The 27,726-nt window shown below is 42.7% G+C and overlaps 1 protein-coding gene across 6 annotated transcripts in view; it reads left to right on the top strand.

Annotated features, from left to right (window-relative positions):
* The window catches only part of CCDC186 (coiled-coil domain containing 186), a 35,153-nt gene extending 17,671 nt beyond the window's left edge, over positions 1–17,482 (top strand). For all 6 annotated transcript variants that reach the window (XM_039708884.1, XM_039708885.1, XM_039708883.1 and 3 more), the window contains exons 4-16: positions 901–1,029; positions 1,957–2,169; positions 3,024–3,143; positions 3,703–3,807; positions 4,150–4,248; positions 4,837–4,923; positions 5,827–5,969; positions 8,341–8,596; positions 9,182–9,371; positions 10,373–10,453; positions 11,443–11,653; positions 12,681–12,900; positions 13,575–17,482. In XM_039708884.1, the coding sequence (XP_039564818.1) occupies positions 901–1,029; positions 1,957–2,169; positions 3,024–3,143; positions 3,703–3,807; positions 4,150–4,248; positions 4,837–4,923; positions 5,827–5,969; positions 8,341–8,596; positions 9,182–9,371; positions 10,373–10,453; positions 11,443–11,653; positions 12,681–12,900; positions 13,575–13,658 (1,938 nt within the window). In that variant the 3' untranslated portion in view covers positions 13,659–17,482. The remainder of the gene's footprint in view (positions 1–900; positions 1,030–1,956; positions 2,170–3,023; positions 3,144–3,702; positions 3,808–4,149; positions 4,249–4,836; positions 4,924–5,826; positions 5,970–8,340; positions 8,597–9,181; positions 9,372–10,372; positions 10,454–11,442; positions 11,654–12,680; positions 12,901–13,574) is intronic.
* The last annotated feature ends 10,244 nt before the right edge of the window (positions 17,483–27,726 follow it).

The raw sequence follows: 27,726 nt of genomic DNA, 5'->3' as shown, positions 1-27,726 counted from the left end.
CTGTACCTGCCTCCTTGTACATGTGAAGCTTTTTCTCTGGCAAAAGATGCATTTGGAGAGCTGAACAAAGTGTGGTCAAGTCATGGTGTGGTAACAGAAGCAAATTAAGTTGTTCTTGCCTCTTACACAGCAGTTTGGGATTGCACAGAATGTACAGTACCAATGCTCAGATCCTGCCCCTTCTCTTCCAAAGCAAACTAAACCCCCTCAGCTGGGTGAGTTGGCTTTCCCCTGGGACAAGAGGAGGGTCATGAGGCACAATTTGAACACATTTGGAGCAGTGTCACAGCCTTTGCAGCCACCACGCTGTTCCTGCTGGACTTGCATGGCTTGGCAGGGAGCACACTCTGGGAAGTGTTCCAGTTAACACTGGGGATTATTCTTCAGCTGGATCAGGTCTCTGACTTGATTCACTAGGTGGATAAAAATGTCAGCATGATGACTAAGCTCATCTTTATTTGCCGAGTGTTTTTTTTCAATGAATTAATTCTCAGTGCATTTCAGTATGGATGCATGGCTGCTTTGCTGGCATGGTGAAGGATATGGCACAAGGATAGGAACAAAGGGATGGAAGGTGAAGCACCCTCAGATAGCAGCCAGTGCTTCTCTGGCAGCCCTGACTAGCAGTCAGTCTGTTATTTTGTGTAGTAAATTACTGTGCCTGGTGTTTTACTTGATTTGAAGCATCATCAGTCTCTCTTCAGATGAGAATTAGCATCTTTCATGGTTTTGCTAGCCATGCAAAGCTAGATGTTGATATGGGTGGTTGCAGCCTGACACCTGTAAAATACAGGTAAATATCTGTTGAAGCATCTAATTTTGTGTGAAATATGCCTGCCTGTATAAAACATGATCAAAGAGTTATTTTCCCTATAATTATATCATGATGTTGTATTTTAGCTGGAAGCAAGAATAGAAGAGCTTAATAAAGAAGTGAAAGCTAGCAAAGACAGACTTGTAACTCAAGATGCAGCAGCCAAAAATACTATTCAGCAGTTGCATAAAGAGATGGCGTTTCGAATGGAACAGGTAATATGGAAAAACTTAAACTATTCAACATCTGCATTATTAAACAAACTTGGTTCTTGTAAGAAACATATTGGATCACTATGTTAGACAGAATTTTCCAAAATTGGAACTATTAGTGTGCAGTTATATATGCATTTTTGATAACTGTCAGCAGTTAATTTCTAGATAGCTGATAACACTTCAGAGTGCTTGATAACTCTTTTAAAAAACACCTATTTTTATATGTATTGAATTCAGCTCTCAAGGAAATCTCATTTTCTTTACCTATAAGCTGAACTTGATTCAAAAGGAGCTAAAAGCTGGCAGTAGCTTTTTTCAGACAGGCTGTCACAAAATTAATATTTTTCTCAATTCCAGCACAAAGCTTTTATTTTCTCTTTATGTATTACTGAAATCTGGGACTTTTTTTCCTCTTTAATATCTTACTATATCAAGTATTTTCTCAGTTGCATGTGTTCTAAAGCTCAGTGACTGATTTTTATTATTTTTTTTCTAATTTGAGGCAGAACTTGTCAGTGCTGGGGTGGGGAGAGTCTGTAAAAGTAAGCCACTGGAAGGAATCCAACTGAAAAATAAGCCACTGGATAATGATTGTGCAGTTGGCATGTGGATGATGGAAGACAGAGTACCAGTACTGAGTATTTGCAAAATTTTGTTCCTAAACATTATACTTCTTTCCTCCTAAAAACCAAATTACTAATGTATTGATAAATCATTTGAGATGTTCGGCTGTGAAGATGCAGCTGTTACAATATTTATTGTTAGAAGTAGGAGTAATTTCAGTGCTTAAGAGGAATTCAATGATAGTCTTTGTCAAACTGGAGCTTTTGAGTCCCATCTTGTTATGCTGCTCTACTGCAGTACTAAAAATATCTGGGTTATTATGAAATACAAGGTTTGATTGCTTGTGTTTTGGTGTTTTTTCAGGCAAACAAGAAATGTGAGGAAGCTCGCCACGAGAAGGAGACGATGGTGATGAAATATGTCCGAGGGGAGAAGGAGTCCCTTGACCTCCGAAAGGAAAAGGAGGGCCTTGAGAGAAAACTCAGAGATGCAAACAAAGAAATAGAAAAGCTTACAAATAAAATCAAACAACTTTCTCAGGAAAAGGGAAGATTGCACCAGCTCTATGAAACAAAGGTACTCCAAGTACTGCTGAGACATGATTAAAACCACTATCAGAACAACCTGATCACTTGCTTGGTGTTGTACTTGGTAAAAGAAACCTGTTCTCATTCAGTTTCTGCTGCACAGCTGTGAAAGTGCCTTCCTTCCGAGGGAAGGGGAAAAAGTTACTCAGTTCTCATTGCAATCTTTTTGAAGTTCCTTTTAATATTTACCTGAATATTAGTTTGTGAAACATTAGGTTTGGGGTTTTTTTTTTTGACAAAATCGAGAGGACAGCTTGTTTCAGTTGTCTAGATTTTGAAGTAATTTCTAGCATCAGATTTTTCTTAAAGGCTGCAGTGGCATTAAATTATTGCAGTAATTTTTTTTATGTTTTTCTATGTTTTCACTCTGTATTTCCTCTTTTTACTACTAAAAATTGATAATAAAGCAATAGAATTTTTCGTCCAAGATTTTTCCACTCATTTTTAGAAAGCAGTAAGATTATTATTAAATGATCCAAGTATTTTGGTAGTCCTTCACAGCTGTGTTTTACAATTCTGTTTTGTGTGGAAGATTCAAAAATTAATAAATTACTAGAAACTATGCTTCTGAAACAAAAATTGCCTCTGTGGTGCTTTGTCGTTCACAGTTATATAATATTAACATATACTAACAGTAATGCAACCTTACTTTGCTATTGAAGCCACAACACTAATGGTTTTTTTTTACCACTGATCAAAGCATTATTGGGCATTCTGAAATATGTGCATGCTTTTGCAAAATCCAGACATTAAGAAAAACTCAACTTGTTAACTGGACAGGAGTTTTATTCTAGAAACACTAGATCATTTAATTTTATAAACAACCTATGACATTTTTTTCAGGATGGTGAAGCCACTCGACTCAACAGAGAAATAGAAAAATTGAAAGAAGAAATCAATTCTCATGTTATCAAAGTAAAATGGGCTCAGAACAAATTGAAAACAGAAATGGATTCACACAAGGTGGGTGAAATGATGCTGATACCATTGCATGAAAATATAGTCAGAGTAATGTAGTTGTTACAGTATTTACTTTTTATGTACTGTTCCAATGTGTTTCTGTTTAATTTGAGTACCTGCGGCAAAAGTCAGAACAGTGCTCTCAAATACTGATACTGAAATGGAAATGTTCAGAGGATGTGAAGGGAGGATGTACTTGGGACATTCTCTTTAACTTGGTCATCAAATTTTAATTTGTTGTTAAGTTTGTGTTTTGGGAGGGTTATTTGTTCAAAATAACTGTTATCTTAGTTTTTAAGTGATGGAGTTAAATCTGCTGTCTGAAAACGTGCTTGGCACATAAGCAAGAGATCTTTTTGTTGTGCCTTCAGTGTTGGCTCAAATGGAATTACATAAATTAAGTGCTGAGTGGAAGCAAGGGGGAAAATAGTGTCGGACCTTTTGTTTTGTTAATTCTTTTCAAACTGGAAGTTTTATTATGAGAAATGTGTTTCTCAGATGAAGTTAAGTAAATGGGTTTTACTAGGTTTAATCCATTCTTTTAATTACTGGTTTTTTTTAGGAAACCAAAGAACGCCTCAAAGATGCAATGACAAAATTAACCGAAGCAAAAGAAGAAGGAGATCAGATAAGGAAAAACTGTCAAGAAATGATAAAATCATATCAAGTAGGCACATTTTCTCAAGAGGTCAAATTATTGTTTAGTGCCTGAGTCTTCCTTTTCATTTCTTTCTAGCTTAAGCTGTAGCAGGAAGGAATTATCCTGTGCAAGCTCCAAAGCTGAGATGAATGGGATGGGTTTTTTATTTTACTGAAAAGTTGTTAAATAAAAGGGAAAATATTTATCTTGATTGGCATGCAGTATGGGGTCTTTCTTGGCATGGTCAGGATTATCAGAGGTGTACTTACAGGAAAGACTCAGTGATGTGAAAAGATTCTGTACACTCATAGAATAGAAAGGGAAGCATAAAACTCTAAAACTCCACTGACATTTCTTCAATCCCTTTAGGAGTCAGAAGAAATCAAGTCAAATGAATTGGATGCAAAATTCCGAGTAACTAAAGGAGAACTAGAGAAACAAATTCAGGAGAAGTCTGATAACCTGGAGGTAAACATGTGCTGTGTGGAGTCCACTTTCTGGTTAAGAATTTTTTGGAGGATATCTTCAGGTGTACTACCTTGGATATAGTGAAGATGAAATAATTCTCTTTCATTTATAAACATGAATGTTGCTGTAATTAAAACCACGAATTCACTTGAATCAGGCCTTTCTCTGACCAGTGTTTTGCCAAGATAACTGGCAAGGAGAGACAAGGACCAGCCTCCATTCTTTGCTAGCCCCAAAGTGAAACTCTCTAATGATGTGTCTGCTCTGAGCTCATCTGTGCACATGCCATCTTCAGAGGTGACCAAGTGCCAGTTTGCTCAGAGCTTTCCCAGGGCCTGTTGTGCCATGGATTTGTGTACTTAAAACCAGGGTGTGCAGGCTCACTTTTCTTCTTAATTCTCCTGAGAGTAAAGAAGCTTTCAGGTTTTGCTTTCCTTTCTGAAGAAGTAAACCAGGCCTTTGGGGTACCTGTTCTGCCTCAAGCCCTCTCAGCTGTTGTGATGGCCAGTATTGGCCTAGATTTTTATTTTTTTTTGAGGTGCCACTGTTCATTTAATTTTCTTAGTGAACTTTTTGCCCTCTAAAAAGGTGCATCATGCAAAAATAAAAGAAGTGGAAGACTTGAAGAGAACATTTAAGGAAGGCATGGATGAGCTTCGAACACTAAGAACAAAGGTAAATTGTGCTGAGTTGGATTGGGGTGGGCTGAAAGCACAGGGCTGGGTTTTTGGAACAAGAATATGATCCACTCCTAATTGTACTTTTACTTCTTCAGGAATAAACAGTGTGATTAGAGATTGGCTGGCATGAGACTAGAAAGGATCTCTAATTGTTGACTCTGGATATCCTTTTTTAGAAAGTAGGAGCTGATCTGTAACACAACAGTTACAGTTGCTTCATTGTGTGCACCTCATTCGACTGAAAAGCCGAGAAACATTTTAGATTTGTAATCCTGAAGATATTTTAAATCTTCTAAATTTAGTATAAATAAACCTCTGGTAAGGAGGTTATGCTGTCCCTAGCTTGTGGACAGTCTGATAAGGAGGTTATGCTTCCATAGCTTGTGGACATTCTATAGAATAGCATGCCAGTCCCTCTCTCCAGAGCAGCTCAATAGAACTGTGGAAAAGAGAGGGAGACAGAATAAGGGGTTGCCATGGTGTCTGATAAGGAGGTTATGCTTCCATAGCTTGTGGACATTCTATAGAATAGCATGCCAGTCCCTCTCTCCAGAACAGCTCAATAGGACTGTGGAAAAAGAGAGAGAGACAGAGTAAGGGCTTGCCATGGTAACTGGGGAAACATCATATCTGTGGACCTTGATCCATTAGGCTGATCAATTCGAGTCTTTGGACAAAACTAATTTAAGCACACTTGTTGAATTTAATTTTGTTTGTTTGTTTTTCTGACTATTTGATCTGAAATACTTTGGGATATTGGTCTAAGTTACTTGGAACCACCGAAAAATTAACATGTGAGCTTTGTACAACAGTCTAAACATATGATCAGAATAATTTAGCTCTGAAGTTTATGAAACTAAATAGTTTCTGGTTTTGTTTATTTTTTTTTTCCATTTAGGTAAAGTGTCTAGAGGATGAGCGCTTAAGAACAGAAGATGAGTTATCCAAGTATAAAGAAATAATAAATAGACAGAAAAGTGAAATTCAGAATTTGCTGGACAGAGTCAAAACTGTAGATCAGCTGCAGGATCAGCATCAGAGGTACAGCTGTGCACTTCGTGTAATGATTTAAAAGATTATCTGAGATGTGGAAGGGTTTGTTTATAGAGGTTATTGATGCTTTAAATGTATTGTAATTTGAAGAATGCCTGTCCTGATTTAAATCAGTGTTGCTAATATTGAAGATAACCTTGATGGCCTCTTACAAAACAAGGGGATTGAGATTGATAAATCTAATTTAGTGTCTCATTATTAGAATAACAAAATGCCTGATTGCCAGCATACTTTACAGGAAATTGTCTTCTAGGTGTCTGCTCGGTGCTTGTTTTATTGAAAGATGGAGGGGAGCAATTAAACTGGAAAGATAAATTGCTTTAAAATTGTGATGGGTGAATAGAAGTATTTAATGGAAAGAATTTTATTTACTTGAGAGATGCTATATTCAGACAGTGTGAGGCACTTGTCTTTCTAGTGGACTGGAATTCATTCTGCTGTGTTGAAGTTCACTCATTCTAGAATGTTAGGGAAATAATCTCAGGGGAGGGTTGGGCTCCTGCACGATTCAGGAGTGTCTGAGCATGGCCCTGTGTCTGTGGGGTACACATGGACATGCTGCCCACTCTACTGGTTCCAGTGGTGCTGCTTAAGTGGAGATAGATAAATGTCAGATAGGCAGAACCACCCCTGTGTCTGTCCCTCTCATGCTGTTTTTAGTTAAGATTAAAAAGTATTTCCATAATTATAAGCCTTCCTCAGGGCTTAGCAAATCAACCAGTTTCCATGTGCTGTGTGCTGGTCACCTGTATTGTCATGGTGTCCTCAGCCTTTCCAGGGAAACTGCTGTGTGCTGGAAACTGCTGGAGCCCACACTTGGATCAGTAACAGTAATTTTTCACTTGGAATCTTGCCAAATGAATTGAAGTGACTGTGATCAAAGTGTGAAACTACAAATGTGTGTTTCCACTTATCTTTTCCTCTCAGTAATTGAGACATGCTTAAATATGTCTCTCCTTCCTATTCAATTTGGATTTTTTTTCCAGTATCCTTCCCATACAACACTTATTATCCCTACATTAAATTTCATATTGTCTTTTACTTCAATTTCAGTGCAGACATTCTGAAATGTATAAAGGCTGTATTGTAAAGTGAATGTTCAGCTGTGTTTGTTCACTGGAGGAATATGATTTTAGGTTGAATGCTGGGAAGAACTTCATGGCTGATCTGGATACTGATCACCTCCAGTGTTCCCTGGTCTCCTAATTTTTAAGGATAATGTAGACATCTCTTTTAGAATGGTCTAAACTTTTAATTTTGTCTGATCCAACCCTGACTGCTAGGCAGGGATTTCTCTGTCATGATGAAACAAGGTATTTGAAAATGTAAAACACAAGCATAGATGCAACCTTCTGGCACAGGTTTTTAAATGGGAGCTACAGGTGAGACACTTCACAGCACAAATGACTGGGTCTCAGCTCTTCTTGGAGAAGCAAACAGTACAGGATTGTTGGTTTAAAGTGAATTGATCCCTCCTCATTATTACACTGTGTGTCAGGAAATTAAATGAGATGTGTGCTCTTGCTTTGTGTAATTTTAATTTTATTTTTAAATTTGATTATACACACTCCCTGTGAGAAAGGTGAAGTTGTTTCTGCTGATGTTAGAAAGTAAAGTTTTAGAAAAGGTGTATCAAATTTGATAATAAAAGAATTAATGAACTAATATTGCAAGAGCAAATAAGAGGGAGGTTTTTCATCTGTAACATTTTTAAGAGCTATTAAATTTTGGAATTGATTTCAAACATTTTCTGTAGAATGTTGATGATAACTGAAGATGCAGCATTTTTTACTCAGATGGATTGGATATGAGAGTCTTTCAGTAGAAACAAAAACTTGTTTCGTAGAGGGGAAGGACTTGTTTTTGGGGGAAGGAGTAAGACAGGCCCTTTGGTTCAGAGCTGCAGGGCTTGGATAAGGATGTGTCAGGAATTGCCATACTGCTGTCCCAGAGAAATCCAAACTGGAGTATGTGCCTGTTTCTTGAAGAGAAGGCCTCTTACAGATTGGCCACTCTGGCTTTGCACACCTTCCTCTCACCCACTAGGTCTGGTTTTGAGGGTTTTGTTTGTGCCCTGATCTGAAGGTCATATGGAAAAGTTGAGAATGGAGAGGTGGCCTTCCTTGAGGAGCTAATGCCTGAGTGTCTTCTGTGGGATGCAGAAATCTGTCATTTCAGCACTGCAGCTTGTTGTGAAACAAAGTGAAAACTCCCTTGACATTTAAAATGATCCAGTGACTAACAGATACCCCAGGGTCATTCCCCTGCCTTATTTGAACTTGACCTCAATGCTTTTATTGCAATGAATTTGTCTCTTTAAGCTCAGGTTATCCCTAATGTGATACAACTGTTTTGACAGAGATGAACAAGAAATCAATGCTTTAAAGGAAGAAATAGATGGTTTCAATTCTCTGGTTGCTGATCTTCAGAAGGACATTGAAGGTAGTCGGAAAAGAGAATCTGAGCTATTGCTATTCACTGAAAAATTAACCAGTAAGAATGCACAGCTTCAGTCTGAAAACAATTCCTTACAGAGCCAGTTGGATAAGCTTTCTTACAGTGAAAGAGAGCTGCAGAATCAGCTGGAGTGTGTTCAACAGACTAAAGATGATCTGGTGAGTACAGTGGGCTTTTTGTTTTTGCTCTAGTAAGATGTCTGATGCAGAAAAAGATGTAGCGTATGAATAACACCTTATGTCTTTGTTTACCTGACTGCAATTTCTCCTTGAGTTTGCCATTAGTAGCAGTGGGATATGAACACCTCATGTTCCCAGGCTGAAAGAAATCTTGAGGCACACTGCCCTGGAATGAGGAGGTGTCACTGTGTTGCTCTTTCTGGTTTTTTGGGAGCGGAGAGTTACTCACTTTCAGAGGAAGTGAAACAGAGAAAAGGTTCTAATTTGCCTGTGAAATTTGTTATTGTAAATTGTTCCTCAGGTCCTGTTTGTACTATGAGATAAATGTAATTTTTAATAAACTTAGTGTGTCATGGAAGGTAATGTGACTTTGTACTGTATATGTGGAAGTTTTGGAGGTAGTTGAGGAATCTTACTAACATGAAGTGCTAGTGTCCAGCCTAAATAATAAATGTAAAGTGTGACTGATCCCCAGGTGAAAAGTGCAGTTAGGGATGTTGAGCATGCACTGTGGTTAGGTTAGAATTTTTTTGTGTATGACTGAAAATAAAATCCCAATTTCAGGCCATCAGGTTACAGAAGGAGGAGGATCAGCGAAAGTCAGAGGTTGAGGCCCTGCAGGCTCAGCTGGCCTCAGAGCAGGAAGAAGTGTCAGCCCTGAAGACCCACGTGGATGAGCTGAAGGATGACCTGGCTACCCAGAAGCGCAAGCACGCAGCAAACCTGAAAGACCTCACAAAACAACTTCAGCTAGGTGGAGATTATTTTCACTTATCAGACAGCTCCATCTATGACCTCCTCAGTGTCTGGTAGAGATTCAGGTCCTGTCTGTGTGTGCTCAGTGCTTGAGCGTCACCCTTCAAGCCCTCCCTGTTCCTGAAGACAATGAGTGAGCAAGTTAGACCTTGTGGAAACTGCAGTTACAGGCCTCTGTGTTAATTTTCAGTCTAAAATGTAACTTTAGAAGTGGGCTTAGACATGAAATATTTATTTCAAAAGAGCTTATCTTTGTTATGATATATGTGACTACTGAAATGTCACCATAGGTATATATGGATCCTGGTCTGTGTAGGAGTATATTCAGAAGCTGCCAGAAGCTTCCTAGTTGCTGACTGTATCAGGAATTGCTGGTTATTTTTTTCAACAGAACACTTCAGTTTTTAAAGTTGGATATGGAGACACTGGTGACTAATTTTGTCTACAAATAGAAGTCATCAAATACCCAACAATGCATGAATAGGAAATAGATTTGAAGATAATCAAATGTGTTTGAAAGAAGAGATCCTATTGGCAATTTGCAAGACAAGTTCCATGTCCCTTTTTGTGCATATAAGAACAGCTGTGTGCTGTCACTCTTGATCCCTGCTGAGGGAGTGGTGCTTCTGGCACAAGTACTGCTGTAGTGACACAGTTATGAGAGGCTGGAACAGAGTTGCTGACATCACTAGTGATTTACATGGCAGACCTAATCAAAAGTAAGATCAAATTGAAGTCTTACTGGTCCCAGTTAATCCTATATATAACACTACCCCTTCAACTGGCAACTACAGCAGTATGTAAGGATCGTGGTGGGTGTTACATGTGCTGCATGGCTGTTTGGGCTTTAATTTTAGTTGCTACCATTGTCTTTCAGTTGTCACATCATGTTAAATTAGTCCAGGTCAGAGATGATTAGAGCTTCTGTATGTTGGGTAACACTGTAATTTTTAGTTCTTACTCTGCTATTGGTAATCATCATTTTGTTAATACTTTTAGCACGGAGGAAATTGGATCAGATGGAAAATGGTAATTATGACAAAGAAGTCAGCAGCATGGGGAGCCGTTCCAGTTCATCAGGTAATGGAGCACATAGCAGGGCTGCCAAACAGCCCTTCAGTCTTAACAAGGTTGCCACAGTGTGCTTGCTGTTTATGTGGTTTGTGCATATGCAGTGTGTGGGCAGCCTCCCATTAAAACTGACAAAATAGCCTCTAAGCACCAAAATGCACTTGACTGACTGCAGTTGTAGGTGCTTATTATGAGATTGAAGTGTAATGTTTATGATGTTTATATATTTTGGTTCTTTTAAAATACCTGCCTTTTTTATTTCATTGCTTTTATGTTTGGAGGAAGCTCAAGAGGACTCCAGTTTATACGTGCTCCTTTTACAAGCTGCCGGAGGCAAAATAAAAATGAGCAGTGGCTTCCAACATTGTTTAATTGCCCTATTGACAGTTGCGACTGTGTAAATGAGAAATCAATTAGCGTCATTAGAGACATCAGTAGGTTTATGTAATATTCATTACTTTCTATCCAGTAGAAGTAAAGGAGTGATCTTTAGCACTGAAAACAGCATGTTCCTTCTTTGGTATCTTTGGGTCTCAGGTTGGGTTGGTTCTGTCCAGATGTCCTGTAATCTCACTGTGTGAGAGAGACAAATGCTTAAAAAGAACAGCAGAAAGTAGAGAAAATTGAGAAACCACTGCGAGCTCGAAGTGATCAGTGCTGCAGAGTGTTTAGATGTAGGGCTTTTGTGACTCTGTATGGTTTTCACAGTATTGTAATTTTAGTTTACTCCAAAACACACATTTAAAAGTAAAGTAAATGGACATGAAGGTATTTGAGTGGGAATAAGCATTACACCAGAGGTGGTGCATCCATAGGAGGGGACACAGCATGTCTCATTTAAACACTGCAAGGATGCTTGAGAGAAAACCCCACTAACATAAAGAGAAACTGGCATCCTGGGGAAAGTATCCTCAGCTCCTGACAGCACTGCTGTGCTGGGGGCACTTCAGCTGATGTAAGATCCAGAGGAGCTTTTACAGACACTGCTGTGTTGGCAGGGTCCCTGAACGCGCGCAGCAGCACCGAGGATCGCTCGCCTGAGAACACCGGCTCTGCCGTGGCTGTGGACAGCTTCCCAGAGGTGGACAAGGCTGTCTTGGTTGAAAGAATACTAAGGCTGCAGAAGGCACATGCTCGGAAAAATGAGAAGATGGAGTTTATGGAGGATCACATTAAACAGCTGGTGGAGGAAATCAGGAAAAAAACCAAGTATGTTCTGTGTTCTGTTCATGCAAGTTTTCAGTGTTGAGCTGATGCACTAGACAAGGAAGAAAACAAATTGCCTCAGTGAAAATGTTTAAAACAGTAAAAATACTGCAGTATTTTTCAAAGATGGAATTAATTTTGGAGGTTTTTTCCTTCTTTTTTTTCCCAGCAGTTATAGTAATTGCCATGTTTTTGGCTATTAGTACTATTACTGAATTTTTTCAGGAGGAATAAACTGGCACAAGTGGGTTTTTGGTAGCAAAATAGTCAGCAGGTGGCTGATTTGTGGTGGACTGCTGCCACTGGCTAACAGAAGCGTCCATTCTCCTCATGTGCTTAAAAGGGTGCTGATTGTGTTTGTTTTGGAAGGAGAATCTGCATTATTCCAGATGGTAGTCTGGTATACATATCAAACAAATGATGTATCCGAGCCAAAGGTGGTTAGTGGTTAATGTGTGAGACAAGATTCCACTTTAGTGAAAATCTCATCTTACAGGATAATGTCTGGAACTTCAGTTAGGAGGGTAAGAAATGCTGGCATAAAGCTGCTTCTGGAAGGTGCAGTTGCCTGTTAGGAACAGCCCTTGCTTAATGAGTCCATACATTTATGCCCAGCTGGTACCACTTCACAGAACGTGATCACAGCTTGGGAAGACTCTTGAGAAATAGCTTTGTAATCTTTTTCCTCATGTGTAGAAAGCTTAAGATTCCATGTCTGGAGTCCTTCATCAAAGAAAGGTAGACTTTTAAAATTACCTTTCTTGTCCCAATAGCTTTTCAACATACTTTTAAATAAGTGAACCCTGCACATTGTAGTCTCTTGGCTTACCAGTGTTTCCTGTATCACTATTGGTATTTCAGGTTTTCCTCTGACATAGAAATTGCAGGAGTAAATTTTTACTGCTTTTTTGGTAATACAGTACTGCTTGAAAATAAAATTACTCATCTCAGGAATCTGAAGTTACTTCAGCATCTGACTCTCCTCTGCCTTGTAATGCTGTGATGTTGTTGGTTTATTTTTATCCTCCAGAATTATCCAGAGTTACATTTTGCGGGAAGAGGCCGGAACGCTGTCATCAGAGGCCTCCGACTTCAACAAAGTACACTTGAGCAGGCGTGGTGGGATCATGGCATCCTTGTACACTTCTCACCCTGCAGACAGTGGGCTCACGTTGGAACTCTCCTTAGAGATAAACAGGAAGCTTCAGGCTGTGTTAGAAGATACATTACTGAAGAATATTACATTGAAAGTGAGTAGCTGTGCCAGTTCTTCTGCATGTTCTTGTGGTTCTCAGGTGCTCCCTTTGCTGCGTGCTGTTAAAGGCTTTTCAGAAGTCAGCTCATTGTGATTTGGTGCCACTGGTAGCACTGGGCTTAACCAGGGAGTTATGTGACATGGTGCCATTTACCTCCAGTGTAGGACCTTCAGAGTGTGCTGCACTAATGGGCTCTGCTTGAAATAAGTTCTGGAGTGCCTGTGCCTTAGCTCTCCATGCTCTGCCCTGGGCATTTGGAGCCAGGAGTGCAGGCTCTGCTCCTGGGGCAGCACATCTTCTGCCAGGGAGAGGTGGCAGGCTGGAAAATGGTGTGCAGGCTGCCAGCTGGGCTGCAGGGCTCTGCACAAACTGGAGATCTCTTCCTGTAATCATCATTCCCCTTGAATGCTAAGGGAACTAGCATTCTACCTTCTAGATATCATGTACCAGTTACAAACTTGTAACTGCAAAAAAGGACTTGCAGAGAGCTCTGAGTTTCTTACTGAAATGAGTTTGTTTTTTCTGACTCTAATAATTTGCATTTTTTCTGGATACTTAAAAGTATTAACCTGCTGACATAAACAGTAATTTTGACTTACTAGTGCATTTTGTGTGATGGATTCATTTCCCTGTATAACTTACCTTATCATTTTTCCCCTGCTTCCAAGGAAAACCTGCAGACTCTAGGAACAGAAATAGAACGGCTTATTAAACACAAGCATGAACTGGAACAGAGAATAAAGCAGACATAACTAAAACTTCTGGGGACTAACCAACCTGAAGATGCAGAAGAGGCAGGTGCTACAGACCACTGTGTTTTACATTCTGCCTGCCAGCACAAGCATCTGGGTTTTTGCAGAAGAAGCCTTTGGCCACACAGGCTCACTTGTGTGAGAGATCAACAGGGTTTGGCATCTGTGTGGTTCTGTCTACCCAGGACCAGCCTGAGGCACTGCTGGAATTCACTGCACACTACATTTATCTGAAACTTCTATTTGAAATACAGATGCTTTGCAGTGCAGACTGTTTGGAGTGAGTTGCCATGAGATTTTAATTTCTGCACTGTGTAATTAATCAGTCTCTTAATGATGGAGCTTGAAAAAATAAATAAAGCCAATTATGTCTTAGTTGCTATTGAACATATCCAGTGTTACTGAGCTTTAAGGGCTTTAAGACATTTATTTCCTTTCTTGCATATTATTTCTGATCTTTGGGTTGATTAAGCATTTTTGACATATGCATGGAATAATGCTTTGTTACAAAATTTTGGGTTTTAAGTGGTGACCATGATATTGCATATTTTCTGCTTTAGATTAACATTCAGCTGGTCAATTTCTTTATTCCAGAGGAGTGAAACAACAGTAAAACTAAGGAATTAGAAAGTATTCTGATTCAGTTTTTGAATTAATGTAGTCGAAACCAATGTCAGTTCAGCAAATTTTGTAAACCCTTGATCCTTAGACATATGGATCAAAAGAAGTCTGATATCAGATAGTTGGTTAATAGAGTTCTCTGGGCTTCTGCATAACTAAGAGCATTTAAGGAGTTTAAGCTGCCCATTGTAAATCTGTAATTACATGTAGACATGGTGATTGCATCTGTTTTCAAAGACAAATGGAAGCCAATAAATTTTCTCATTAGATGTGGCTAGACTAACTAGTGACAGTAATGGTAAGAAATAGATCTAAATGGGATTTTAATATATTGTTGGACTGTAAAAGTGGCACAGAAATCCCTACAACTGCTTGATCTTACTGTTGTGAAGAATTAGTTGGTGAAAATACCTGAAAACTGTTACTTAGTCCTTCAGTGGCTGAGGGTGATGGAGGAAGAGTATTAAGGTGACAGGATTTGGGTTAGTCACAACATCATGTTCACATTTTAATTCCAGAATAAGTAATATACAGGATCTGAAATATCTTTATTCCAGCAGTAAATGCATAGTTTCTGTATCTATCACCTTTTGACCAAAATCAGTTGATCAGATCACCCTGTAAATACATACTTCAGGTTTTTATTAAATACTTGAACTTCCTATTGCCATGAAAAGAGTCAGTGTACATTTACAATAGCAATGCTTTAGCTACTTTAATCAAAAAGGGGGGTGTGGGGAGAATCTGTCTTACTGCAGGTACTGTTTGCATCATACACCAAATGAGGGACCTGAACTTGGCAGCACAGAGGAGACTAATTGATCAGACATCTGGATGACTTAGGGATGTGAACTCCATTTTCACATCCCACTGAGTTGCCTGAGCTTTGTAACAAAACAAATTGAGCAAAAGAGCCCAGTTTGATTTGAATAGTTTGGTTCAAGAAAGTGGGACTTCCTTGTTACTTTAAAGATAGTCATCTGTGAAAGTCCTTGTTGGGATCAAGACCTGGTTTGTGGTCCAGAGAGCTTCAAGAGTCTGGGATAGCAGGTCCCTTCAGTATCAAAGGATTAAGTATTCCTTTGGAAAAGGGAGAATGGGAGCAAATAGTTAAAAACCTGAGCAAGTATTATATAGAAACTGCAAGCCTTTAATCTGGGTGGGGTTTTATACATCTATTTTTCTAATTCCTGAGAGCAATGGTTATCTGAAATGTTAGGAAATTTGGGCCAGTCCAGTCATGGGACTAGTTCTGCTTTACTGTTGTTTAAGTGATGTGAAGAGGCAAATACCTGGCTTTGCTGAAACAGATTTGTCACAGCTTCCAGGAAGCAAACAGACAGTTGTTCATGACTGAGCTTGGACCTTCTGTTGGGAGAATGTACTTTAGAACAATTTGCATGCTAAAACATAGCTTAGCTCTTGTATGTTTGTGTTTTCATGCTTTAATGTACCAGATCTCTGGATGTTTTCAGGCATTCAGCTGAATGATTCCAGTATTTTAGATACCATGTTAATATTGTAATCTTTTAATGTATGTTCTCCAGGTGTACAGTGTGAATGAATGAGGGGTGTGGTGCAGATGGAATCAGTGCAATGACTTTGTGGAAATTCTTATTTCTTTTTGGCATGGTTGTTCTCCTTTTAAGTTGACAAACCTAGTTAGCTGTCCTCCTGCCCTGCTGAAATGCTGCTGGCTCTTTGTAGCACTAATAACTTCTCAGACTTTTTTTTTTTTTCCCCTTGGTTATGGAGACACACAAAGCAGCCAAAATACCACGTTGTTTTTTGTGCACGGTGTTTTCATGGACCAAAGCTTCATCCACAGGTGTTATTTTAAATGTATCTCTTAGAGGTGGGAAAGTCATTCTGGCTTGCACATTGCCAAGTGACTCTCCAGCCAGCCTGGGGTGTGATGAGTACCTGATGGGGTCAGCCAGCAACTTGGCATAAGGATGTGCCTCCTTTTTGAGAGGCAGTGATGTATCAGCCATAAAATGTTGCTGGCCCCGTTCCCATGGGGTGGCTTGTCAGGAGTGTGATGCTCTTGGTGCAGCACTGGGAGCACTTTCTGTGGAAAGGTGTTTCTGTGGGGTGGCTCACACAGGTAAGCACCAGCTGGTGCAGGGTGGGTGTGAGCCTTGTGTAATGATCTCATCCCACTTATCCTTGTTTTGGGAATGGTATTATGGACCTGAAACTGAAAACTGTCCTCACATAAACTGAATTTTAGAGACAAGCTGGTGAATTCCTAAACTAATCATGAAGGCAGCCTGGAGCATGTAGCTCCAGCCTGTCACTGAAATTCAGTGCCCATCAGATGTGGAATTGCCACAGGCTGCTTTTGAAAATTCCAAGCTTGTGGCTGGTTGTGTCTTACAAGCTTAAACATCTGTTTCTTAAATACTCAGGGTGCTCTTTTCATTCAAACATCGCACAAACAGATGTTGCTAGAGGCCCTACAAGAAAGCTGCCTATGCTTTTCCACCTTCTGTAAAATCCAGCACTGTCATTGTCAGAAGCCAGACCCTCTGACCTGAAGAATACAATTTTATGCTACAGAAATCACTGGCTTGTTGCCATATAGACTTGTGCAATATTTTTAATTGTAGTGTCCAGAAAACTGGAGATTGATTTCTTCCTTGAAGATTTTCTCATTATCTTCACTTGTTGCTGGCAACACCTGTAGTATCTCTCTTAAAATATTTTTAATTGCAACGTTTTGGTTCATAACTAAAAAAAGAAAAATTTAAAAACAGTATGTCTGGCTTCCAGTGCATTGAGTGTAAACCTGAGTGTCCACATGATGCAGAGACCTGAGTCTAGGGAGGGGTTCAGAGGGCAGGGCCTGTCCCAAGGGGCCTTCAGCCTTCCTGTGCCAGTCACTGTGACAGTGAACACCAGCATGGGTGGCACAGGGAATCAGGTGTTCCCTGTCTCACCTGTCCAGGGACAGGTGCCTGGTTGCAGAGGGAGCTGGGTGGTATTTAGAGCTTTTCCAAGATGGATGGGTGTTTCCTTCCCATTTTCGTGTTCTAACTGGAACTGTTGATTCTTCCAATCTATGTGTGTAAGTCCCGTACACAGAATGTCTTGTTGATTTAATTTTGTAGATACCTGTTTCTGTATAAAGTTTTCGAAGGTATTGCTATACCTTATGTATATACTGTACTTTGAAATAATAAACATACAAATGTATGAAAGCCTGGTTTGGGTGTGATTTGTCCCACTGTGGTGTTTGGAGGTGTTTTTACTAACAGAATGGGACTGCTGGACATATTCCTTGAGCTTTTATTGGAGCATCAGCCTCATTACATAGTTGAGACAATAGAAAGATGGCAAAAGCTCACGTACAACCAGCAACAGCTGAAGATTTATTGCAGAGAATTTAAAAAACTTTCTAACCAGTAACATGTTGCCAAAGCTTACAGACAGTTGTTCTAGCCAATTACTAAAAGTACACGTACACCTGCTGACACGATGCTTGCTTGTCTTCTTTATATTAAAAATACTTCATTATTAAGCTTAAAACATTCTACTATCTTACTAAGCATATTTTTCTGCAGTCTGAAGGTCTATCTTAGCTAAGCCTAAAACTCAAGCTATTGTTTCATGTCCTTACTTACTATACTATTGTAACTTTTTCTACTTTCAGACTTTGCAGCTGCTTCTAGTTCTGAGTTCTCAGTTCTTTCGATTCTTAAGACCTGCTCTCCCTAACTTTATAAGAATCTTACCTTTACTATTTCTCACACACCATTTGCTGCTGCTGGCAGCTCTCAGGGTGGAGTGGCAGCAGGGTCTGTGCTGGGTGCTCACCCTGGGAGTGGTGCCTGCAAACAAACATTGGGCTGGAAGCAGCTGGGCTTGCCGGCACCCCAAACCCTTCTCGTTCCCCTGGAGTGGGTGTCAGGGTCAGGGATGCGAGCAGTGCTGCGGGCTCTGCCGCTCCGTGCTCGCTGCCTGCCTGTTGCAGCCGGCAGACGGGAGGTGGCAGTGCCTCTTCTCCGGTGGGAGGAACAGCAGAGCCAGGGAAAACACCTCTGCCGCGGCATTCATCCCTTGGGAATGGCGCTGGACGGGCGACAGCTGTGCTGCAGTCACGGACTGCAGTCAGTCCCTGTCAGTGTCCTCAGTGCTTTTCCCTTCCATAACCTGAATTTTGGGAATCCCACAATCCCAGCAGCAAGGAATGGTTCCTTGGCTGCAGCTCCACATTTGCTCCTCTGATTTATTTATTCTCTTGTAGAGATCTAACAGAGTTTGTTTTTTAGCCATTAAAGTGTTTTTTAATAAAAGCAATAAGTGATCGTGTCTGGGTGCTGGCAGTGCTTCTATTAAAAACCTGGGAATGGGATTGATATGGGTTGTCCTGCCCTTGCAGGGAGCCACAAAAAAGGGAAAAAGAATACTGTGAAGGTGACAATTTATGGAGTTTATTCTAGTATCTCCCAGAGTACCTTAAATGAGAGAGGGGGCTCTCCTATATTTTGCTGAAATTTAATGGTAAAGAGCCTCAAGCTTTCCAGGACCAGACCAAGGGCTCCCAGTGATTTTTCTGGTTACAGTTACCTGCATGACCCTATGCTGAAATTGTTTTGCAGCTCACTGGTTTTCTTCCAGCTTTTTCCACTGATAACTGGTACAGTTGTTGGTGACAGATGTGACCAAAAATCAGGTTTATTTGTGCTTCCTGGGTATTTAACACTGCTGCTTGGAAACGACAGCCTGAAGCTAAACTTCCTCAGGCACTAATTTTGGCTTTGGTGCTATTTGCAAGTGGCCATTTGGCAAAACACTTCCCACCCCTGTTTTTGGGTGTGTGAGCCTGGCCCAGCTGAGCTCTGTGTGCAGAGGAAGGGCTCTCATGGCACTTGTTAAGTGCTGAAGTAAGCCAGGCTGATACTGCAGCTACTGTGTGATAAATATCTCACCAAATGCTAGCAGCTCTCTCCTCTGGCTGATTGTGAATGAGGAAATCATCACTGCTATTTTTTTTTCTCTCTCTCTGCTTTATTTTAAGGGGATTTTTAATAGCAAGCTCTGCTGGAGGTTTTGTTGCTGCGGTTGTTTTTAGGCAATTTTACATCAAACCACAGTGGGTCTGTGCCAGATTCTGTGAGATTTTTGCATGCATAAATGTAACTGTTGCAGTAGCAGAGTGCTGCCGAACAAGTTGTTCTCATCTAACTGTGTATAAATATGCTGTTAGATATTTGTGTGTTTGTTGCTGCTCTGCTCCAGTGGATGCTCTCTAGTCAGGAAATCCTCTGGCCCTTGGCTTTCTCTGGGCTCTTGACCATGGGCAGCTGCCCACTGATCCCAGCAGGGCTGCTCAAACGCCTCAAGTGAAGCATCTTGCTCACTAACAGGCTGAGCCCTATGAATGTCTAAGAGCTTCTTAAGAAGTTTCTATTTTAAAATAACCTCACGTGTGTGGCATAAGGAAAAGCAGCAAATGAAAGCAGGAAGTCTGTGAGCTCTGACTGAAGTGCCCTGGTGTTTGACACAAGGTGGGTGAGCACAGCTGCTCTCTCTGGGGTGCTTGGTGTGTCCTTAAACACTGCCCTGGGCCATCCAGCCTGCAGTTCTTTGGGAACTGCTGCTGCCTTTGGAGATGGATTGAAGCAGGGTGCAAATGCAAGGCAGTCTATTCAAGCTGTGATCTGCAGCCAGACAGAAGGGGTTGTGAGGCTGCACTGTGAAAGGAAGTGGTTAAAAATACTCTGAAAATGATAGATCTTAAATTATTTTAACTCTAGTCAGTACCTAGCACAGGGGAGAGGAAGAAGGTGAGAATTACTCATATCAACACTGTGGGTAAAAGCAGAATATGTCTGAAAAAATAGACCTTGTGCTGGCCAGCCTAGACCTGTGTTGTGGTCCTGCAAATTCTCTGAAAACTTTTCAAGTCCAACCTTCAAAGAGGTTGAAAAAATCAAATTTGGGCTCAGAGCTCTGATGTGTTCATGCTGTGAAGTGGCTTGTAGTAATCAATTGCCCTGGCTTCACCTTAGTAATTAGATTATCAGAGCAAGTGATTAGATGGACTCTTGAAAATATTTAAGGGCTTCACCCCTCTGGAGAAGAGATCTTCACCCATGAGGTAAAATGAGAAATCAGAACGAGCTGCTGTCAGCTTCTCATGGGCTCAACATGTGGGGTGACAGAGGCTGCTGACAGCCAGACCTGTGATGCCCTTTCCCTGGTCCCTTCCCCTTGCCATGTCTGCTTTGACCCAGGGCTGGCTCAAACCCCTGGGGGTGGCTGGCACAGGGACAGCACTGTCCCACAGTGAGGTCTTTGCCTGCCCACCTGCTCCTAAAGCTGTCCAGGCAGCTCCTGGTGCACTGCAGGTGATGGCTCAGCCTTTTGAGGCAAACAAGGATATTTGTTTTCCCTGGCAATGCTGCTCTGTGAGCTGCACAGAGGTCTGGGGTGGTTGCACAGTTCCCACATCCCCTGTGCTGTGCAGCCAGAGTGCCTTGAGCGAGGCAGGACAGCTGGCAGTGAAACCCATCCACAGCTCCAGGTAAAACCTTCCCCAGCATCCACAGCCCCTTGTTTTGCTTGGCTTTAATCAGGCATTTCTGGGATCTAGAAAGATCCAGCTAGTGCCAAGCAGGTGTTTTCCATCAGCAAGGACTGGCAGAGGAAAGCCTCTGCTGCATAAACCAACCTGCTGAAGAGGGCAGCCATCAATCTGGGTACCTCTGACCTTGGACACTGTGCTTGGGAGCCCTCGTGGTCTTTCTTGGGCTATCCAACCCCAAAACCAAGTGCATCAAGATCTCCTGCAGCAGACTACCATACAGACACTTCAAAAATACAGGCACACCTCTAAACCACCAAACAAAGGGTGGGTGGAGTCACCTTTGCTCCTCAGGCAGGTGAAGCCCTTGGAAAAGAGATTTGGCAGTAGGCCTGTAGCACAAGGCTTGCAGATTGCTTTTTTTTGTTTACCTCAATTATGTCAAACTATTTCCCTCACTCAGAATTTCCTTGCAGTTTTCCAAGGCTGCTTGTTGATGCTGAAAGATCAGTCAACTATTTCAAAGTGATTTGACCTTGCTTGGGCTGGTGACAGAGCCCAGACCTCGCAGGTAGTGGTCACCTTGTAATGCCAGAGCCACTGTGGCGTGTCTCTCATTAAAGACAATGTTCAGGCAACCACAAGCAATGCCAGGGCACAGTGGCAAGTGAGCTCACTCCCATCACACTGAAGAGAGTGTGATTTAGCTTCCCTTGGCTTTGGTGGCAGCTGAAACAATAGAAATGTCCCCAAAGGCCAGGACTTGCAATCCAAGGGATTCTCTAGGGAGCAATAAATGGAGGTACTTACGTTTCATTAATTGTGTATCAGAGCAAACACTGGAAAAACACCAACCAACCAAAGCAGTGAGTTTGCCACTGACTACTGGGGAGAGGCCTCTGCCAAGACAGCAGCCTTGGATCGGAGAGCAAGGAAGTGAAGCCCTTCCAGAGGATGATTCAGAGCAGGCTCACGGGCTCCTGCACTGATGCCTTGTCACCACTGTGCTGAGGAGGCATGGAGCAGTAGCTCCTGTCTGGCCACCATCCTCTGCATGGATGCCTTGGGGCTGGTGAGGAGCCTTCCCCAGACACCACTGCCAGAGAGGTCAGCTGGGACTCTGACCCCTCATATCACAGAATCACAGGATCATTTGATTGGAAAGGACTTTAAAAGCCATCTATTCCCAAGCCCACTGCTGTGGGGACACCTTCCACTAGACCAGGCTGTTCCAAGCCACATCCAGCCTGGGCTTGAACACTTCCATGGATAGGGCATCCACAACTTCTCTGCTCAATTTGTGCCAGTGCCTCCCCAACCTCACAGTAAAGAATCCCTTCCTAATATCTAACAAAACCTGCCCTCTTTCAGTGTGAAGCCATTCCCCCTTGTCTTATCCCTACAAACATTTATAAGAAGCCTTTCTCTCTCTTGTAGCCCCTTTAGGTACTGGAAAGTGCTCCAAGTTCTCCCTGGAGTCTTCCCTTATCCAGGCTGAGCAATCCCTACTTTCTCCACCTGTTTTCATAGCAGGGTGCTCCAGCCCTCTGAGTATCTTTGTTGTTCTCCTCTGAACTTTCTCCAACAGGTCCTTATCCTTCTTCTGCTGGTCCCCAGAAGTGCATGCAGCATTCCAGCTGGGGTCTCACCAGAGTGGAGCAGAGGGGGCTGCTGGCCACTCTCCTTTAGATGCAGCCCAGGACATGATTGGTTTCTGGGCTGCCAGCACACACTGCCAGCTCATGCTGAGCTTCTCATCCACCAGAACCCCCAAGTCCTTCTCCTCAGGGATGCTGCTTGTCCCCAGAAAAGGTCTATGATCAACATAGAGGGGAGAGGAAGGAAACTGACTAGCTGGTTTAAGACTGAGGGATGTGGAGAGAGAAAAAATGTTTTTTTAGAAAGGCTATACTGGCACAAGAGCAAACCCTAGTTGCTTTTGGAGTGTCATGGCTTTCCTTCTCCTCCGCAGAATGAGCTCAGGGGGCTGCATGCCCAGATCCGGAGTGCAGCTGACAGCATGATCTTAACTTCTCTTTGTTCAGCCCTGGGGCATCCAAACATGCACTTCTGAGTGGCTACATGTGAAACAGAAAATTCTCTCTTTGGAAATGTGGCACAGGAATGGCTTGCACAACTGTATTTACTTTGGAGATTCCTTTTGGGAAGCCTGTTCTGGTCTGTGTGTCAGCTCACAGCCCCATCAGTTTTCCCTTTCCCTCCTTCCTCTCCATGCTTCTGAGGGTGCCTGTGTGGGATCCAGGGACCCCAGCCCTGTCCAGACCTCACTCAACTTCCCGACTCCTGACATTGTGTTTCCTCCAAGGAGCAGGACCCAGCAGTGCAGGACCATCCCTGGGCAGAGAGCACAGAAATAGAAATGCATGGGCAGGGGGAGAGGAAAGGAAAATGCAGATTCTAATTTTTGATGGGTTTAGAGAAGAAAGAGGTTGTTTTGGGGAAAGCTGATTGCTTTGTTTTTGTTTTACAAACGGCACAGGCAAGAAATATAATTGGTAATATATAGGAAAACACAACTCTCAACTGGCAAAACATAAATGTATGATTTGATTGTCAGCTCATACAAGGGCAAATTGTGTTATAACAGTACTGGGAATAAAAAATGTGAGGGTTTACATGAATTCAACAAGAGCTCTGCACAACTGTTTTAGGACACCTGTGTTGCTGGAGATACCTTTGAAGCAGAACTACCAGGAATAAGGAATGGCTTTGCTAAACAGCCCAGGGAAAAAATATAATCCTAAACTCATTCTGTTGGGACAATGTGCATCCAGGAAAGGACAAGCAAAATGTGAACACTCAAAAGTACCTAGATATCCTCCCAAATTCCTCTGAAAATTCTTTGCACAGCTGCTGACAAAGGTCTGAAAATGAGTGATGCCAAGCATATGCATGTCATGATGGGTAACATTGCATCATCCTTTCCTGATGATCCTATTTTCCTGTCCTATCCCTTTGCTGTCCCATATGAAGGTTAGAGCAGAAGCACTTGACTACCAGGAGTGTTGGGTTTTGCCTGTGCAGAACAAATTCTTCCTGATCCTTGCAGGCATCTTCTAGGCACTGCTGTCATAATGAAAACTTTTCATGTAGTACAGTTAGAACTTTTTCAAGTGCTGATACATGAAAAAGAAAGGAGCAGAGGAGTGTGCTGGCATTGTGAACGGGCAAGGGGGGATTGCAAAGCCAGTCCTCTGCAGTTTGGGCTTGCAGGGAGAGCGCGAGATGCGTGGAAGGGGAAGCGGCGAGTGCAGCTATCGGGTGTCCGTGTCTGCAGAGATGCCCTGACTGCAAGGCCAAGAAAATCAAACTTGCAGCCAAGAAAAACACCATTAAAGTGATGCAATGACATAAGCTGAGTGCTGCTCGTGGAATCGAAATTACACGCAGAACAATCAAGAAGGAAAACAGCGACGACATTCGCTTGTGTAACAGGGGTGTCGACCTCCCGGCTCAGGCAAGGGCACAAGTGCAGGCACAAGTAAAACCAGAATTAAGAAGAGGGACTTGACCTTACTGAAAGCATCAACCAAGCCTTTCCATTAGGGGTAATACTGCAGTAACCATGAAGACTTCACGTTCAGGTTTGTTTAAACTGGTTAGTTTAAAATCCGCCACATTTAAAAACCCTACTAGGACAGACCTGCCTGATGAGGAGGGTGAGGTAAGAAAGATGCAGCTCAGCACCAGAACATGGCCTCTTGCTCAAATAAAAAGCTGGATAAGGAATTGTTTAACATTTTTCTTAAAAAAGAAGAAATACATTTTACCAATGGATCTTTGAGATATGTGTCAGGAGGGGTTGTACCTGTAAGACAAATCCTGGTGGTTGCGCTGCAGGTAGCACACAGGTGTGGGGTATGTTCTCTAGATTTCTGCTCCGTGTCTTTTATGGGCTCTGAAAATGCTGTGATGCCAACAGTATGTATACTGGCAATGCAGTCAGGTTGTAGAATAGCCATGAGGAAATGCAAATGTAGATCCACACAAAAAATAAAAGCATTCTGGCTCATACCCAACACTAAATTATGCTGAGATGAAGTGAATAAAAACTTCTCCATCAGGGAGTAAAAGGCATTTTATTCACTCATCACCCCTTATTAATGGGATGTGCTTCTGGGGTATTTACTGATGAGTAGCATTTATTGTTCATGCTTCACAGCTTCATCTCTGTTTTGGACTTTAACATAAGCAACATGATCCCACACCTGATAAGTGAGAGAGAGGAAATAGATGTACAACACAAGGTGTTCCCATCAAAATCTCAGTTCCTCTTAATGCACAGAGAACCTACAGGACACAGTGTTGCTCAAAACCAAACATCCTACTCAAGAAGCCCTCAAATTGGGAAGAAGAGGTAATCTGGTGCCTTTAAACACAGCCTTCAGTTACCACATCCTCAGGATCTCCTGGTGGCCGCTGTCCTCACCCTCAGAGGGTGGGATGCAGCTGCAGGTCATTTGAGGGCGTTTGTGGTGGACCCCAGGCTGCCTCACCCCACACCCAGACAGCTCTGCAGGGAGCTTTCAGGGGAGCCTCCCCACAGGCTCAGACCCCCAGACAAGCCACTTCCCACCCTGCCCTCCTCTTCCCCCTAAAATGCCTCTTTACTGGCAGCTTTAGGACCTAGATCAGTGAGTTAGAAAGGAGCAGCACCCAGAGTCACCAAGCTACAGAAAGTCCCCAAGAACAAAAGATTAATTTGAATGTCCTGGCTTGGCGCGGCCTTGGCCGTTAGCTGCAGGAAGTGTTCATCAGTTGTGCGGAGGAGGAAGCACCTGGAAATCACAGAATTAATTTGATCTGAAGAGATTGCTTTCTGGAAAAAAACATGACTCAAGATTGCAGGGGCAGGGATGGGACAAGGACACGTGGTATGCTGGATGCCAGGCTGGTGACATCAGCTGAACCAGGAAACTGAACCAGGCGTTTCCTCGAGCCAAAGGCCTGGGTCAGCTTGGCACCAGGCTGGGCTGTGCCTGCCTAGGACAGCTGACACGAGCAGGGAGCCATCACCTCCCCACAACCCTGCCTCCATGGGGGTGAGGTCAGAAACAACCAGAAAAAAGGAGAAGGTCTGGAAGGGAAGTTCAGAGCTTCTCCACGGATGGGGATCCCAAGTGAAGGCCAGGTCCCATGGGAGATGCAAGCCTTCTCTCCACAGCCTACATGTAAGCTCAGAGCTTGCTCTGCATTTGACATCAAGCCTTGCTGCTCACTGCTGTCACTGAGAGTGAGAGCAAAGCCACAAGGTGACAGCTGCAGTGACAGCAGTGACCAGCCAGGGTGGAGCCGGGGTGTGCAGTGCCCTGGGTGTTGTGCAGAGGCGTTTGGAGGTGGCAGCAGACCCTGCTGTGTCCCTCTCACTTCACAACTGCTCTTAAAAACACTGAGTTTCTGTACCCTTTATCCTGAACTCCACTCTCCACACTGAAGACACTGACCCTGACCCCCTTTAAAGGGGATGTATCCCATTCCTTTTGCTAAATTTGATTGAGTCCTCACAGCCAAAATGCCCACCTGGTCCAATAGCTCACAATTAGGATGTGTGCAGAGGCAACTGCAGTGCAGCAGATCCTGGAGACAGCTGCAGCCTACCTACTGTGGCCAATATGCTCCTCATTTGAAGTGCCACAGAGCTGGGAGCTAAAAGTACTCTTAATGTGCAAGAATCCTTCTGTAGATGATACTGCTGGCTTGGAAGAGAAAGTTAATTTGAACTTTTCTGTCTCCACAAAACAAGAGGCTATGTTTTGTTGTGTGACAAGCAGACACAGGACTTCACAATGCCTTGGTGTCATCTCTGCTCACTCTGCCCCACCCATGCTGAAGTGCAAAGCCAGGACAGGGACTGACTTGTTCTCAGTGCAGAGGATCCCAGGAACAGCAGATTTTGGGAAATCAGAGCCAAGGGACTTGTCTAAAGGGGGTTAAGGGCATGTGTCTCACTCATGATTTCAATGATGCTAACAGGTTAGTGGCCAAGTACCACACTAGGTCAGGAAAGCAGGTTTGATTTCCCATTGCAAAGTGGGAAAACACTGCAGACCACCAAGCCTCACTTTTGGTGGGGTTGAATGCAGAATTGCTCCTCCCAGCCCTTGTTTTAGCACCACAGTGTGCCCAAGCAGTGTCACATTCCTGCAGGAAGCAGTCAGTGCTGCACCTGCAGTGGAGTTAAACAGACTTAGCACAAAGCCAAACATCATGTGTGTGGCTGCCTCCCCTGTGCTCGGGGTGCCTATAAATAGGCTGTGCATGAATTCTCACAAAGGGTGGCAGGCCTTTGGGTCACGGCCTGTCAGGCTGCTGTAACTCAGTTGTACTTCCTGGCTCTCCCTTTCCTTGAGTGAGGAGCTCCCTCAGTCCATGGCTGCCAGGGGGAAAGGCCTGTTGTTGCAAGTCTGAGGTGTGTCAGAAAAAGGAAATGTGAGGAAAATCCCTCAGCTTATCCACAAGGCCAATTTCACCTGGCAAACTCTCATTGTTTGGAGCATCACCTCTGTGCTGGAATGGGCAGGGGAGGCAGAGGCAGTGGAAGGACACCAGAGCAGGGCTGAGACCACCCTTTCTCCTCTCACCCCAGGCAGTGGTCCCAGAAGGGTTGAGAACATTGCACCCATCATGTACCTGGTGATGGGAGCCCAGAGAAGGGCAGTGCCAAGATGGGAAAGTGTCTTCTCCCATTTGGCACAGCTCAGAGCATGATGCAGGATGCAAAGGGGGTTGGTGAGCACAGGGAGCCTCTCAAGCTGCTCCAACCTGAAGATCTGCCTCTCTCTCAGAGCAGTAGCATTTTGTAAAATGCAGACAATTCTTGAAGTGACCCCACAGGCATTTTCAGTTAAGTGGTCTTAAGTTTTGAAGCAGCTGGACAGTTATTGGGATAAGTGT

This window comes from Passer montanus, unplaced genomic scaffold (assembly GCF_014805655.1).
Source record: "Passer montanus isolate IOZ18808 unplaced genomic scaffold, ASM1480565v1 scaffold21, whole genome shotgun sequence".
In the NCBI taxonomy this organism is placed as follows: domain Eukaryota; kingdom Metazoa; phylum Chordata; class Aves; order Passeriformes; family Passeridae; genus Passer; species Passer montanus.
The sequence above is the reverse complement of the archived record's forward strand: the minus strand, read 5'-3'. Positions and strand labels throughout refer to the sequence as shown.